The sequence below is a fragment of the Oncorhynchus keta genome, chromosome 14, assembly GCF_023373465.1.
Source record: "Oncorhynchus keta strain PuntledgeMale-10-30-2019 chromosome 14, Oket_V2, whole genome shotgun sequence".
Taxonomy (NCBI): Eukaryota; Metazoa; Chordata; class Actinopteri; order Salmoniformes; family Salmonidae; genus Oncorhynchus; species Oncorhynchus keta.
In genome coordinates, this window is record NC_068434.1 from 75235785 (window position 1) to 75252836 (window position 17052).

A 17052-nucleotide genomic window follows, 5' to 3' on the forward strand; every position below is an offset into this window, starting at 1 on the left:
GAAGCCTCCACTGTTCAAGACATGGCATATGGTGGTGAGATACCCAATAGGCTGGACGATTCTCTTCTCATCACTCATCTTGAAAAAACGTATACTAAAAACTTGGAAGTCAATCAACCAGCCATCATTGACACAAAGGAAAGATCTAATGATTTATTTACATTTTGAAAGGGATAGGGGGATACCTAGTCAGTTGTACAACTGAATGCCTTCTCAAATTGCATGCGCGACCGAGAACAATAACTTGGAACAATTTATGCCAAGTGGCAAACAATAATGCAGGCACTAGGGATGGAGGTGTGAGCATGCGGGTCTGGGCAGATTAGATGGAGTCATTGTTTGTGTCTAAGTTGCTGTTCGTATGTATAAGTTTGTATATGGAGTAATGGTATAGGCCTATGTTAGGAAATTTGCCTCTTAAGCTGCAGTAAGTGTCCAACCAGCCAGAATAATCATGTTTGTTATATTCTAATGAATTGGCACCTTCCACTCAGTGACTCCTCAGCTTGATTCTCTTAAGTGCTCACAGCTTCATTCTGCCTTCTTTACTGATCGATCCAGTTTAGGTCTTTCTATTCTCCAACAGTGAGGCATGGAGGTGAAGACTTATTGTGGTCCATTTAGCTAATGACATCCTGCGGTAGAGAAGTTACAGCATTGCTGTCTACAGTAAATGGGACAATTAGCACATACTGTATGTTCATTTTACAAGGCTCTTTTCGAAACGGGACTGTGCATCTCACTGAGTAATGAGGTTGTATCCATTTTTTCACACTAACATTAACAGGAGGCACTGCTAGTGTACATCCATTGTTTCTTCAGGATATTGATTTTGTAGTTTGTACTTTAGACACTTATCTTGAATAACCTACAGACTTCCATAAAATCATAACCATCTATAATTCCCATCCAGTCATAACACTGGGAGTTTCCAGAATACTCAGAAGGTGATGTTCCTCCATTTCTGGTGCTCTGGTTTTGTGCTCCAATTTGGTGCTCTGATTTGGTGCTCTGATTTGGTCCTCTGATTAGCCCGCTGACTTACACTGACTTGTGAATAGTAACTAATCTTTTACACTCCGATTCAAACTACTGAGTCAATTTCAATCATGACTCCAGAAAGCACAATGGTTCCAGATCTCATAGCCTCAAATATGGGTGAAAATAATATGATTTTCTTGTCTGTGTAATGACTGATATTAGACTTTAGCATTGTGCTCACAATAATGGAATAATGGAAATGTCTCTGCTTAAGTGTAAGGTGTGTACACTATATTAGACAGTAGAGGCCACTTTCTGCTTGTCTCAATGCATGTCCACACTCATCTCCCTAGCCTCAAAGACAACCAATCACAGTACTGTACATCCAGCTTGCTAACGAGTCATATGTCTTTGTGGATGTAAAAGGCACCAGGCCTCGACATACATGTTCTCAAAAAGTCTTTAACAATAGCTCTAACACGTTTCAGCACTGTAGTGATTCCATGGCACATGGTTTATGAACTTATACACAAAATGACACCGGATTCAAAATGTAGAGTTTTTCAATTAAAATGATCAGAACGTTATATACATGGGGGATACAACCATCCCAGCTCTGCAAATTTTACAGCGAAGAGACAGAATCATTAGATCATTTGTTTTGTTACTGTCCATAAGTAGCTTCATATGTAGCTTGTTTTTGGTCGCAGGTTCAGGAATGGCTGAAGAATTGCAACATTTACCTGGAGCTAACTCTGCAAATAGCACTGCTGGGTGATTTGAAAAGACATAGTCAATCGATCAATAATTTAATAATACACTTAGCAAAAATGTCTCATTTATAATCTGCAGAAACTACAAGAATAGAAATGTTCAGTACTTTTGTAAAATATCACAAATATATGGCAAATAGATATCAAAACTGGATGGTGTTCAGAGACCTGAGGGAGGCTTGAGGGACAGCAAAAAAAAACATAGCTATTGTAAAATACTGGTGTCCGTAAAATGTTCAGTTGAAGTCGGAAGTTTAGATACATCTTAGCCAAATACAGTGCCTTGCGAAAGTATTCGCCCCCCTTGAACTTTGCGACCTTTTGCCACATTTCAGGCTTCAAACATAAAGATATAAAACTGTATTTTTTTGTGAAGAATCAACAACAAGTGGGACACAATCATGAAGTGGAACAACATTTATTGGATATTTCAAACTTTTTTAACAAATCAAAAACTGAAAAATTGGGTGAAGGGGCCGAATACTTTCGCAAGGCGCTGTACATCTAAACTCAGTTTTTCACAATTCCTGACATTTAATCCTAGTAAAAAATTAGGTCAGTTAGGATCACCACTTTATTTTAAGAATGTGAAATGTCAGAATAATAGTGATTTATTTCAGCTTTTATTTATTTCATCACATTTCCAGTGGGTCAGAAGTTCAAATAGTATTTGGTAGCATTGCCTTTAAATTGCTTAACTTGGGTCAAACGTTTTGGGTAGCCTTCCACAAGCTTCCCACAATAAGTTGGGTGAATTTTGGCCCATTCCTCCTGACAGAGCTGGTGTAACAGACTCAGGTTTGTTGGCCTCCTTGCTCGCACAGGCTTTCTTAGTTCTGCCCACAAATGTTCTATATGATTGAGGTCAGGGCTTTGATGGCCACTCCAATGCCTTGACTTTGTTGTCCTTAACACATTTTGCCACAACTTTGAAGTATGCTTGAGTCATTGTCCATTTGGAAGACCCATTTGCGATGACGCTTTAACTTCCTGACTGATGTCTTGAGATGTTGCTTCAATATATCCAAATTTTCCATCTATTTTGAAGTGCACCAGTCCCTCCTGCAGCAAAGCACCCCCGAACATAATGCTGCCACCCCTGTGCTTCACGGTTGGGATGGTGTTCTTCGGCTTGCAAGCCACCCCCTTTTTCCTCCAAACATAACAATGGTCATTATGGCCAAACAATTATATTTTGTTTAATCAGAACAGAACAGCTCCAAAAAGTACGATCCTTGTCCTTTTTTTATGGCTGTTTCGGAGCAGTGGCTTCTTCCTTGCTGAGCAGCCTTTCAGGTTATGTCGATATAGGCCTCGTTTTACTGTGGATATAGATACTTTTGTACCCGTTTCCTTCAGCATCTTCACAAGGTCCTTTGCTGTTGTTCTGGGGTTGTCTTGCACTTTTCGCACCAAAGTACGTTAATCTCTAGGAGACAGAACACGTCTCCTTCCTGAGCGGTATGATGGCTGCGTTGTCCCACGGTGTTTATACTTGCGTACTATTGTTTGTACAGATGAACGTGGTACCTTCAGGCATTTGGAAATTGCTCCCACGGATGGACCAGACTTGTGGAGGTCTACAATTTCTTTTCTGAGGTCTTTGCTGATTTTATTTTCATTTTCCCATGATGTCAAGCATAGAGGCACTGAGTTTGAAGGTATGCCTAGAAATACAACTACAGTTATACCTGAAATTGACTCAAATGATGTCAATTAGCCTAACAGACGCTTCTAAAGCCATTACATAATTTTCTGGTATTTTCCAAGCTGTTTAAAGGCACAGTCAACTTGGAGTATGTAAACTTCTGACCCACTGGAATTGTGGTACAGTGAAATAATCTGTCTGTAAACAATTGCTGGAAAAATTGATGGAAAAAGTAGATGTCCTAACTGACTTGCCAAAACTATGGTTTAACAAGACATTTGTGGAGTGGTTGAAAATGAGTTTTAATGACTCCAACCTAAGTGTTTGTAAACTTCTGAGTGTCTGATCGGGGTCCCCAGTTCACTTTGAGGGTCTGGAGGGCCTTCATGGAACGTCTGGGATTTTCACCAGGATGTGGGTAGGTTTCTGCGGTCGTATTGTCAGGACCGGCCGGGGGAGTGGCCGGCTTTCGTGCCCTGGGCCATGATGGCTCAGAACTCGCTGCGCCACTCCTGTACTAACCTCTCCCCCTTCCAGTGCGAACTGGGGTACCAGCCGGTTTTGGCACCTTGGCATCAGTCAGACCGAGGCTCCTACGGTGGACGACTGGTTCAGGCGTGCAGAGGAGACCGGGGCGCCGTCCATGTTCACCTCCAGCGGGCCGTGCTGCAGTGAGGCTCCGGTGTTCGCATCGGGGGACCGGGTCTGGCTCTCGATCCAAAACCTGCCCCTCCGCCTGCCCTGCCGGATGCTGGGGCCACGGTTTGTGGGGCCATTTAAAGTCCTGATGAGACTGAAAAAGGTTAGTTACCGGTTACAGCTTCCCCCCGATTACCGTATTAACCCTCCTCAGGCCAGTGGTGGCTGGGCCGCTCCAGGAGTCTGAGGTGTCGGAGGTTCTTCCACCCCCTTTTGATATCGAGGGGGCCCCGGCGTACTCCATTCGCTCCATACTGGATTCGAGGTGTCGGGGGAGGGGCCTTCAGTACCTTGTGGACTGGGAGGGGTACAGTCCGGAGGAGAGATGCTGGGTCCCGGTGGAGGATGTCTTGGAGCCTTCTATGCTGCGGGAGTTCCATCATCTTCGCCCTGTACTTCGCCCTCCGGGTCGTCCCCAAGGCCGGTGTCGACTCGCTGCTGGAGCCTAGCGTCAAGGTGGGGTACTGTCACGACTTCCGCCGAAGTCGGTCCCTCTCCTTGTTCAGGCGGCGTTCGGCGTCACCAGTCTTCTAGCCATCGCCGCTCTACCTTTCATTTTCCATTTGTTTTGTCTTGGATTTCCGCACACCTGGTTCACATTCCCTCATCTGACTAAATGTATATTACTCTGTTCCCCCCATGTCTGTGTGTGGAATTGTTTTGTTACGTGTGGTTCGCATCAGGCTGGTTTGCGCCGGGTATGTGTTTTCACCCGTGTGTTTTGTTGGTGTACTTTGGCTGTTATCGCTGTTTTCCTTGGGTATGAATAAAGTGCACCTGTTATCACCTATCTCTGCTCTCCTGCACCTGACTTACCTTCAACCAGTTGCGCACATCGTGACAGCTGGAGAGGGAGAGGGGGAGTGGGAGTAGGTGTGACAGGAGGGGTGATAGGGTTAGGGGAAAATAATAAAGGACATTTTATTTAAAAAATAATCATTGCAGCACTGTTTCTGTGTCTATTTCATTCTCCTGTGAGTCAATGCCTCAGTGACGTTACTGATAGATAATGACAGAATGCCTCTTGAAGCTGCTGTCACAGTTAACATACCTGTAGTCATATTCCAACTGTGTTGTAAAATTCTCCAGGTAACGGTGTGTGTCTGATTGCGTAACATAAATAAATAATTCACCTCTACGCTATCCTGTAGCAAATGAAAAGTGAGAAGAGATCCTGTTCACATTGTTTCTGGATTGTGCTATTCCTCAGACACCATGGAATAATATAGCATGCACCATGTTGTATATCTTTAGTCACCCACGTTCAATCCAAAGCCTAGGTTGTCAAAACCATATTTCGTTGGAGAAAAGACATCTCTCATATGAGACAGCACCATCAAATGGGATGGTTACCTCAGAGGGACAGAGATGAGATCAATGAGATGAGCTCTATTCCATGGCTAAAATGTGCTCAATGAGAAAGAAAGATGATAGTTACACATGAATTACCCCGAAAATGTGGACACAAGCCATTGCATAGATGCAGAGAAATTCATCCCTGAAATAGTTAGGACCTGTTGACTGTCAACTGACAAATTATAATGGAAGCGTAGGTGGTGAAGCATCTGCAGCACAATAACTTGAAACTATAGAAAGACAAAGAATGGAGGGATGAGGGATGGAGGGATGAGAGATGAGGGATGGAGGGCTAGGGGATGGAGGGCTGAGGGATGGAGGGCTGGGGGATGGAGGGCTGGGGGATGAGGGATGAGGGATGGAGGGCTGAGGCATGGAGGGCTGGGGGATGAGGGATGGAGGGCTGGGGGATGAATGGCTGAGGGATGGAGGGCTGGGGGATGGAGGGCTGGGGGATTGAGGGCTGGGGGATTGAGGGATGAGGGATGGAGGGCTGGGGGATGGAGGGATGGAGGGCTGAGGGATGGAGGGCTGGGGGGTGGAGGGCTGGGGGATGAGGGATGAGGGATGGAGGGATGGAGGGCTGGGGGATGAGGGATGGAGGGCTGGGAGATGGAGGGCTGAGGGATGGAGGGCTGGGGGATGGAGGGCTGGGGGATTGAGGGATGAGGGATGAGGGATGGAGTGCTGGGGGATGGAGGGCTGGGGGATGGAGGGCTGGGGGATGGAGGGCTGGGGGATGAGGGATGGGGGGCTGGGGGATGGAGGGCTGGGGGATTAGGGATGGAGGGCTGGGGGATGAGGGATGGAGGGCTGGGGGATGGAGGGCTGAGGGATGGAGGGCTGGGGGATTGAGGGCTGAGGGATGGAGGGCTGGGGGATGGAGGGCTGGGGGATGAGGGATGGAGGGCTGGGGGATGAGGGCTGGGGGGTGAGGGATGGAGGGCTGAGGGATGGAGGGTGCGGGAGAGATGAAGCAGAGTCATATTATGAACTGAGTCACTACTATGATATGAGAACAACCAGGTTAATCAACAAACCTCAGCTCCCTGGATGGGATATATTTCACCACCAGGGTGAAGTAAGGACAACACCTGTGATGGCTGTTGTTGCTGAAGATTATGATGATGGGAGAATTATGAAGCACAGAATGAGGGCTATTTGTAATACAGATGACGGAAAAACAGACCTATAATATGCACTGTGTGTTGTATATGACGACCGTTCTGCACATGACTCCAATGCAACACAATGCACACGTCAGTATACATCCATATGTAGTTCTGTCCTTGAGATGTTTGTGTCTATTCATGTTCTGTATTATGTCATGTTTCATGTTTTGTGTGGAACCCAGGAAGAATAGCTGCTACTTTTGCAACAGTTAATGGGGATCCTAATAAAATACCAAATACCATACAACATCCATGATACAGATACATGAAGTTCATACAAATCAACAGCTTTGCTACCTCTAATGCCATGCTACAATATTCCCCACTGGATATATTAAAAGCTGATAAACCTGGTGTAAAAAAAAGAACAGCCTTATTAAGCAGAGCTCCTTCGGGGGTTGAAATGAATTGATACTTGTGAAAACAAACCAGAGCCTCCTCTCCCAGAAGAGGAACTGAAAAGAGAGGTCAGAGTAGTGGGAGAACAAGCACGTCAATTAGGGAAGACAAGCAGGCGTGAAGCTCTGCAACTGCAACCCAGGAGACCACATTGCCTTTAACAATGCACAAAGGAGCCAATAAGGCAATAACATGTGAGCCTTGTGAATTGTCTGCAATCTGTTGACAAGAGGTCAGAGTAACTGTAGCCATCTTTATGACAGAATATATTTTACGTGCAAATCACTGCCTCACAAAGCCAATACACAACTATGATGTCGAAGCTGTACTATTGATAAGGATTGTAAGCCTCTTTCCATCCTTCCATTTAGTGTAATGTATCCTAGAAAAGCTTTTCATTACTTTTATGCTCAGTCCCATTATATTTCAGAAATATTATTAACAAAGTCAATCACTGCACTTTTTATTCACCCGAAATAGAATGTACCTCAAAATAACTGAAGCAATAAAATAACAGTGCTATGAAAATATATTTATTCTTTATTCATGGATACATGTAAATATAACAGAATAGTTATCCCAGAGGGCGATGTGTGGCTCTGTGACGTGATTTAGCTGTGTAGGGTGTAGTATCTTGGAGAGACCATGCGGGCGCTTGATTAAATGGGGGAAAGCAAAGCTAATGGAGATGCTGTCTAAATCATATTGGCAGGGCTGGGCGTGGACCTGAAAGTATTTTCAGAAATACACTGAAAATACTCTAGATCAGTATACCTAACTCATAGACTAGTGCAAGATCCCACATATAGGCCTATGTTACTGAAACATATGTACCTATGTGTGCCATTAAAGTCATTATTTATCTGAAACGTTTTAACATGTTATTGGTGACATTAGTGTGAAATATGAAAAAAGGATGTCTTTATAAGTTCAATGGAGAATACAACTAGAACCTTTGGTATAGACTACGTTCTTTGTATCGTTTTTATTTATTTTTATTTAACCTTTATTTAACCAGGAAGGGCTCATTGAAATTAAAATCTCTTTTTCAAGAGCACCCTGGCCAAGATAGGCAGCACCAAGTCATGAGAAAAAAATTACACAGACAGACAACGTGAAAAACTACAAGTAATCTATTGTTGGTACTCATTTGTTGTGTTTAGGGAGTAAGAATGAGTAAACAATATCAACATGGTCCTGGATGTGGTTGTGATATGCAAAATAGCCTTTTGCTTTTGTCCTGGAAAGATCAGTGTATAAACACTATATACCATTTCTTACATTTAGATAAATGCATGATGTTTGTTCTGTAACCATTAGGTCAAATTAAATTAAAGATGATTTGGGATGTAATGTGGAACACTGCATTGTGATCAAGGCTATGTTGATGATCTGAGCATATACAGCATGATACGTTGGAAATTAAGATGTTAATTAAGTGTCATGTACCATAATAAACGAATCATGTTGGAAATGTTAAATGTCGTGTACCATCAGCTCTGTCTGCTCTTTACGATTAAAATCCCCTAGAGTTGATTGACGCATCCATGCATCACAAGGTGACATCATTTGAATATTGAATATCTAAGGGAAAGTGTGTTTATGCTAGAGATGTCTTGTAGTGGTTGTAGCTCATTCCCCTCTTTCCGCTGATATAAAGGTTACGCCTAATTCCATAAAATGGGGCTTATGAAAGCAATCTTTTTCTACACATGAGAGGATCTAGACACGAAAATCAAATGTAAAACCTGAACATCTGAGCTACAAACTAATAAGTCACCACCATCGAAAGATACACATTACAGGGTTCATAGCCAGAATCGACTGTTTGGCTCTACGACATCCACAAGCTGAACTCTCTGTCGCAAACGTCCTCATTTCCAAGAGGTCTTCTCAAAAAACTGACTGTCTCGACTGAACAGTCAGAGCTACAAACTAAGCACGAAGGTGTCGGTTGTTCTGCTCTAAGACACACACAAGCTTCAGGGGAGTAGTCTGAAGGTAACCCAATACCGAGTTGTAAAAACAGCAAAATGTGTCACTATTAACATGCCCAGATTCCCAGATATAGGACAGTCACTTCAAAACCTTATTCCTTATTATTTATTTTTTGACTGTCTGTTTTGCCATATACAAACGTGGTCTTTAATATGTTTCTATGGGCTATAGCATTAAATACTAAATTCAATGTTTCATCAAATAATTTTTTATGTATATATATATTTTTTATAACTACAGGCTCCTAAACTTCTAAATCAAATGGCTAAATGATCCATTTTATGACCATCTTAAAACAATTCCATATGTTAGCTTAGTAGATATTGTGATCTAAGGGCTTAGATAATTGCAGAATAAAACAAGTACACCGACCCATATGTATCTAAAATACATTTTAATCTTGCTTAGATTCACAATTGTTACAATATTTAGATTCTTCAATCGTTTTCCTTTCACTCTTCAAACATACTGTACAATTAATGAAATGTGAAGAAGTGGTCTACATCAAGGCACAAGACACAGCCATGGTCAGGGAAGCTTGTGGGGGCGGAGCTTGATGTAGTCTCCGCACCCCTGCAGTGTGCTGCTGACACAGGAGAGAGGAGGGGTGGGGACTCAGGATCAAACTGCACATGTGCTCTAAGCCAAAACGGGACAGAACCAACTGGTTTGTACAGGGTAAAGATCTGGTGAAAATAGACATAACAGAAGTTTGTTCTTTATTTTTTGTTGTAATGTTTTCTAGGTTGTTGTATTTCCTCATGGTCATAGAGCAAATGAATATCGGTAACACAGAGTATGCAAGAGGTATGCAGGAAATCAGTCCTGTGTTTGAAGGCTGTTTTTTTTAAACAGTGAAGAGTTGTCATTTCTAGATGTCTGTAGTTGGTTCAGGACAGGATGTATTGTTGTCTCACTTAAGGGCTCATACTCTGCAGGGAGAGAAAATGGAAGGAAGTGACTGGTTATCCTCCTTTCTACTGAACTCTAACTCCCAACTTGTATTCATCCATAAGACATAGACCAAATTTGAAGGCCGGAAAAGTTACAAAGAGACTATCTGAAGAGTACTGAAATAGAATAGATGTGGAAAGACAGAGGCTGGGGAAAGAGCATTAGAGATACAGTAGAGACAGACAGAGGTTGACAGTAGTGGGAAGAGAGAGGAGTGTAGAATGTTGTTATACCAAATCCCTGAGGCCTGTTAACACATTCACAGAGGTGCTGTCTTGGGGCTGTCTCTCCTTCTTCGTCCGAACGCCTTGGCGCCCACGTTGGTGGGGACGAAGTTACTGTTGCCCATTCCTCCTGATCTGTTCAGGAAGTCAGCCAGGCGGTGGGTGACACATGTGGCAGTATTGCACGCACGCTTCTGTGCTGTAACGCTGCTTTTAGGAAGAGAAAGGACTGGTCATACAAACCTCTCCTAAATTCAGGATTTATTACAAAGATACAAAATGTATGAATTACAATAAAAAGAACAAAGGTAATAAATTACTGTTTTCTGGAGAAAATGTATAAAATATATCATCAAATTGAAAATAAAGACATTCAGAGATCTAAACGATGAGATTCAGCTCAAATTAGTTATTCAACTTACCTCAAATGCACTGTGAATTTACGTTTACATATCATATACACTGGGGCTTCACCAATATTGTTTAAACTGTTGTGAACTATTAAAGATGTTAAAAGGCTTTGTTTCACTTGAATAATTAAGATGGAAAATATTTCTGGTATAAAAAAAAAGTTTATTAAACAAGAACCCAAGTCACGGTTGAAAGAAGCATTGATTAAGATGTTTGGTTTTGATTAAGACTTTGTATATATTGTGAATGATCTGTATATTAAAGGGATATCATACACCTTAAGATAGGGAAGTGCTACTAAATCCTTATTCACTTTATAAATCTAAAGGATTGGACTCTGCTTTGTACTTATATATTTTATTCTCTGGCAAAAAAGGGGGATTTTAACAAAAGAAAAAGAGAGCAGGGACATTGCGGGACATCAAGGTTTCTCTGCAGTCGGTCATGCAAGATTCACATGCATCAGCAATCATCAGGCTAGGCTGGAACAGAGGGGTCAGGTTAACTAGGGCTGATGGAGGGGAGGACCGCTCAGATTCCATCATATGAGTCTCCATAGCTTGCATAGCGGTTGCTCTCAGGCAAGCTGCGTTTCTTGCCAGGCGTGCCACTTCCCGTGTTGGTGCGGGGGTACGTCTGCAATTTATGCAGCTCTTGGGACAGTTTGCCCAGCACACAGGTGCTGAGGTTGGAGCAACGCTTGGACATGGGTCTATCCAGGCTGTTAGAGAGAGAGACAAACATGCAGAAACAGGCTCATAGTAACCATGGCATGCAGATGCATCCTGCTGTTATCCACATGCTACAGTAATAACACTGTATTCCAACATCATGCATTTCAAAGTCAATTTTTACTTGCATTTATATAAAAAAATTACGGTTTAAAGTCATGCTATCAAGTCAGGCAATTAAATAGTCTATAGCTATAATGATCTCAGTTACTTAGGCTCATGCGGCAATCCTGTTTATAGCATCGTAGTTAAATTATAACAAACTGCTGTCATGCATCCCATTCCTCTTGCACTAATTCCCATGCTTTCTTCCATTCTTTAGGGTTATTTATCATTTAGCATTCCGCAACAGGCTTTCTCATAAACAATGCTTAAATAATGAATACATTAAAATGAAGTGTTCCAAAACCCATGCATAGATAATCACAGAGAATATATGCTTTAACTCTAGATCTCCCTGTTGATGGTTGGGCGATGTCCATACCTCTGTGTCTTTAATAAATACCCATAGCTCTGACTGCTACAGGAGGCAGCGAAGGACTTGCCACATATTAATAAGACATTTGGGGTTATACACCAAGTAAACCTAGATAAAATTAAAATGAATATTGTTAAAAACAAGTTGTGGAGATGAGAAGATCTGTACCTACCTATTTCCTTCATTGGCTTGTTGCTCCAGTTCCTCTGATGTCATTTTAACAAACTCCTTGACGATGGCGTTGAGTAGCCTTCGGGCTTCATAGTCAGTTAGCGTGACTTGGTCTGTTATAGACTCTAAACCAGTTCTGAAAACACATTGACGATTAGGTTGATCAGACTGGAACTGCACCAGCACGTAGGTTATGTGATTTTGCTTCAGCTAAAAGCCATTGACTCCTGCTTTAAGGGATACGAGCCAAACTCAAAACAATATTCTAAAAGTGTTCCTTTTAGAAAGCTGACAGGTAACCAACTTAGAGCTTTATGACTAAATCAATATTGTAGTAAGAACGGTGACCAGGGTCTCTCTATCCGGAATATTGAACACCCATGCATTCTACAACCACTTGGAAATATTCTACATGCAATAGCAATCATCTTAGCCTATTGCTGTGGCATTAAGTTGGATGGTTTTACAAATGGATAGAAGTGGTTAGGAGGTTATACATAGAATGGCTTCATGAGTCACCGGATTGATTAGATTACGATATCGTAATCCAATTGGATCATTTTACTGAAAAGAGGGCATTTAATGTAACGTAATGTATGGATTTCTGTAATCACATCATGTTATCTGAAAACAAAATAATCTAAATTAGCATGCATAAGATATATGTGGCTGCCAAGACATATGAAATAACAACAATTACTATTAGAAAGATGGAAATATCCCAATGGATCTATGGCGTTTCCTTTTGGGATTGCTACAAATGAACATCTCTGTAGTCTATACATACATTTCAGTGACTGACTGGACATTACAGTGTATATAACGTGCTTTGATCCTCACCTGGCTGGAGCTGCATGTGAGCTGTACATCTGACAAATGACCAGGAAATAGGTCATGAGGAGGGCAGAGAGCTTCATCATAACCATGGTCCCTGTGGTAAAACACATTACATCCACAACCACAGAAACTTGCCTTTAAAAACGTTCACATTCCTCTCAAAGCAGAATAGGACAAGCATTTCATTCGGATCAAAACACACATCTTTGTTTGTCCCTACACATGACTTATCGCATGTAAGCTCCATCCATCTCAGTTCAGTTGCTCACTATTCTACTGGGAGTGAAGAAGCTCCCTATCTCACTCTCCCTGTCCCAAAGCATTCTCTTCCCTTCTGCGATAAGACAGTCCTACCAAAGTCCCTAGTTCCCTGCTATCAGAGTGAGCCATCTAGTCTCAGTGCCCCCCTCTAACTGAAGAGAAGAGCTGGGCTTGGAGACACAGTACCAGACATTGAGGAGGAAGGCATTAGTGATACTATCTAGATTATGAGTTGGAGCCCCAGCCAGCCAGTGGCTCCCACAGGAGCCCATGCATTAGTGGAATGAGCTGTAGTCTAAACCCAGCCCCCCTCTCACAATCACCTCATCTACCCTTGAAAAGCCATCTGAACTGCATTTCTCAACAGCATCTCACACCGGGTCAATGGCCTAGGCAAAGTTTACGCTATCTCATTCTGTCCCCCCTATCATCACTGGAACATTCTGAAGAATTAGCACAATATCTAATAGCCACAGAAATTACATCCCATCCATGCTAGCCCAATGCATCATGTACACAGAAAATTGGTTTAAATTCTCTACTTACTGTGATTGGTTGTTTTCGTGGACGAACAATGGAATGAGTTGAGGTACTTCAAGTTTTAGACCAACTTGTGAATCTGTTGCACCCTGCTACAATGTCCTGTCTTATATATCTACCACTTGGGTTTCTGTACTGACTAAGTAGTTGTTTAATGATCTAATTTTAGCCAATCAGATTGTTCAGCCCCATCCACTAGCCAATCACGTATCGTCCGGCGGTTACGACAAACCAGTAAAGACAATAGAACACAAATTACGTCATTGTTCTGTCACAAAATGCTCCATTCACAAAAATCTGCCAGTCATTTGCACCATTTGATATCACAACTTGCATTGAGGACAGGGCCAAATCAGACTGGCAGATACAGAAATCATCCTAAAATAGTTCTATATATATTAAAGGTCCCAACAATGTTCCATTGCTTTATGTTTTTGAAGAATCAAGAGAATAATACATCCTCATTGGACAAGCTGGCAGAGCCACCTACTGTACAAACAGGCACACTGCAGCTCTCCAACTCCAGTTACCAAACAGCACACACTTTTGTTGTAGCCTGTGACAAAAACACCTGATTCAACTTTCAAGGGCTTGATGATTAGTTGACAAGTAGAATCAGGTGTGCTTGTCCTGGGCCACAACAAAAAGTATGTACTGTTGGGGGTACTCAAGGACAGGAGATGGGAAACGCTGTACTACAGAATTATCCGGCCACAATCATGTGTTATATTAATGTAAAATATACATGTTTGGGTTATTTGATATCAACTGTTATAATATTTTAATTGATGATATTGAAACATAATTGTTGAGTTGGTCAAGATACTTAATTTTGATTGCCATAATGACCAGATTATCAGAATATACAGCATGCTTAGGACTTTTCTACAACCAAAAATGGACGACATGTGTAACTTTTTAGACATAATAAATTCAAAGATGTTGGCAGTTTAAAATAGCTCTGTGAAATGCTTGGACATTAGTCTTGTGGTATTTTTGGAACAATGACATAGTTAATACATCATATTACATCATATACCATAATCAATTCCCATCCCCTTCCCCATACAGCACACTACTGACTCCTCGGTGAACTGCTCTTTTCAGGGAATCGATGGTGTGGCTGACAATAGTCGGCCCAATTTCTCAGACCTAATTACAGAGCTGTTGGTCTCTGGGCATCATCTTGTTCCCCTTACTTTACATTATTGGGTAAGGTATCGTAAAGCATCCTGCCCAAGAGTCTTCTTTTGCGTCACGGAGGAACCCCATTAGTGTGGATGAGGCTTTTAGTACTATTGAACAGAGTGCCGGACCTATGACGGAGCCACTAAATCAGGGAAATTGGACAGAGCCAGGGTCCACCCCCCTCGGTGCTCCCGGAGACAGCGGAAACTGCGGTTGTGTAGGCGTACAGGCTTGCCTGTATTGCCACTTCCGAATAAAGGCCTAACTATATGTGAACAGATGTAGCATGACCACATATCTATGGATCATCTCAGTCCCTACCTCAACTTTCTGTTCCCTGTTTCTAACTTTCAATTCAATACAGTAACCTTTCCAATCTATTTTGGTCAGAGTATCTCACGGTGCATCAACCTGGTGTAAGTTATATCAGGAGACAGATAATCATTGTTATCTGAACAGAGAGGGAGGGAACACTGACATGTGACATGATGCACTGTAAGGTTGGTTGTATCTATTGAAAGGGTGTTGAGATGACAGAATCACACATTCATTACGCCTCCCAAATCAATACCACACTATGGTATTGGAATACAATATCAATGCCAAAATAGGAAAGATAATTTCAATGTCAAAGAATGAGACTGTATCATACGTGTCTGAATACAAACATTAATGACACTCAATACATACTGTAGGGCAGGCTAAGCATCTCCTACAAAAAGTAGGAAATTGACAATGTTTGATTACATGGAATAAAGACTGGAGACTGACACAAGCTTCCGCCACTTGATGCTCTCCATGGAAGGTTTGACCACCTGGAGACTGTGGTGACACAGGGATTAGAGACTTAAACATGTACACTTGACCTGGCTGTCCTGTCAGGGCTTCGCTAGGGAATTGGATGGATGTTATTTAGAATCCACTTTGAAATGCAACTTACCTCATCTCTGGTGGAAACAGGAAAGTTTGCACTGTGCATCCTTGCTGGGACATTACGGAAATGAGATGTAATCACAGAGCCTAGGTTACCCATCAATCAGAGCTCCTCTGTTCTGTGTGATCAAACTGCAGGATGCAGCCACCTCTCTGACCTGGCCTGGCCACGGCAGCTCTCTCTCTTTCTGCATGGGTCTGGTGAGGCTCTCTTCTCCTGTGGCATAATGAGGAGAACCGAGTTAAATGCCTGTGCTAAAATTATACTTGTGAGAACCAAACAGCAGCTTATGATATTTGTATTAATATTTAGATTTATGAAATTACATTATTGTTTGTGTCATTGTGAGTCATGGGTGCATAGTCCTATGGGAGAAGCTGACTAGACCTGGTTTGTGCACAATAGAAGTCGATAGAAGACAATGGAATTCAATAGAGGTCAATAGAATATAACAGAAGACATTATACAACGGGTGGGCCAAATCCTGAATGTTGATTGGTTAAAACCGGTGTCTATTCCACAAGTTACCACCCTCTATATCTATGACGTTAAAATGCCTATTTACTCAGTTCCATCTGACTACGCAATCCACTGTCTCATCAGCCCAGCCAAGCAATTTATAAACTTGATCTCCACTATAAAAAGCATGTAGACATTATCTCACATGTCTTTTATACTAACATTTAGTTTTCAATAGCGGAGATTTGTATAAATCTTGCTGTCTCTCCAACATTTGCAATATTGTTTCAGTATTCAAATTAGTTTATTACTATTACACAGCTGCCAATAGTAATGAACGTGTTGGGAGTCGGGAGGAGACAAACAGGCAGGCAGCCTTTCTCTGCCATTTGAAATCATGAATCAGCCGGCATAGTTTTTATGGAGTTTTTATGGATATATACAAATAAATGTAAATTGAAAAAAGGTCAAACGAAATTAAATGCAGCTAGTTTGCAGTCTTTCCAGCTCCAGTTTGAAGGGATTGTGTTAGCTGTGATGTTGGCTTGCTCCTCTGAACAACAGTGTCCTGACAAGTGAGCTGTAATGCTCGTCGTCGGTGGAAGGTGCGTGGAAAGTGTTCATGATATTTATTTTCAAGAAACACTCAAACAAAAATAACAAATCCAACAAAAAAAACGAAAGCGAAGAAAATAACACCCCACAAAACCCAAACGGAAAATCACAACTTATATATGATCCCCAATCAGAGACAACGATAGACAGCTGCCTCTGATTGGGAACCACACTCTGCAAAACAACAAAGAAATAGAAAACATAGATTTTCCCACCCGAGTCA

General features: G+C 42.0%; 1 protein-coding gene across 4 annotated transcripts; it reads right to left on the reverse strand.

Moving 5' to 3' along the window:
* Window positions 1-9411: 9411 nt before the first annotated feature.
* On the reverse strand, window positions 9412-13741 carry LOC118371434 (calcitonin-1-like). 4 transcript variants are annotated; one of them, XM_052462582.1, is made up of 5 exons: window positions 13640-13730; window positions 12836-12926; window positions 11997-12131; window positions 10214-10411; window positions 9412-9958 (listed from the first exon to the last, which is right to left on the reverse strand). In XM_052462582.1, exons 2-4 carry the CDS (start codon window positions 12919-12921, stop codon window positions 10240-10242), a joined length of 393 nt encoding a protein of 130 aa, XP_052318542.1. In that variant the 5' UTR covers window positions 12922-12926; window positions 13640-13730; the 3' UTR covers window positions 9412-9958; window positions 10214-10239. The 4 variants fall into 4 exon arrangements, with proteins under 4 accessions (XP_052318542.1, XP_035612753.1, XP_035612754.1 ...); XM_035756860.2 differs by lacking the exon at window positions 13640-13730 and having other exon boundaries at window positions 12836-13569; XM_035756861.2 differs by lacking the exons at window positions 9412-9958; window positions 10214-10411 and adding an exon at window positions 10757-11336 and having other exon boundaries at window positions 13640-13741.
* Window positions 13742-17052: the final 3311 nt, after the last annotated feature.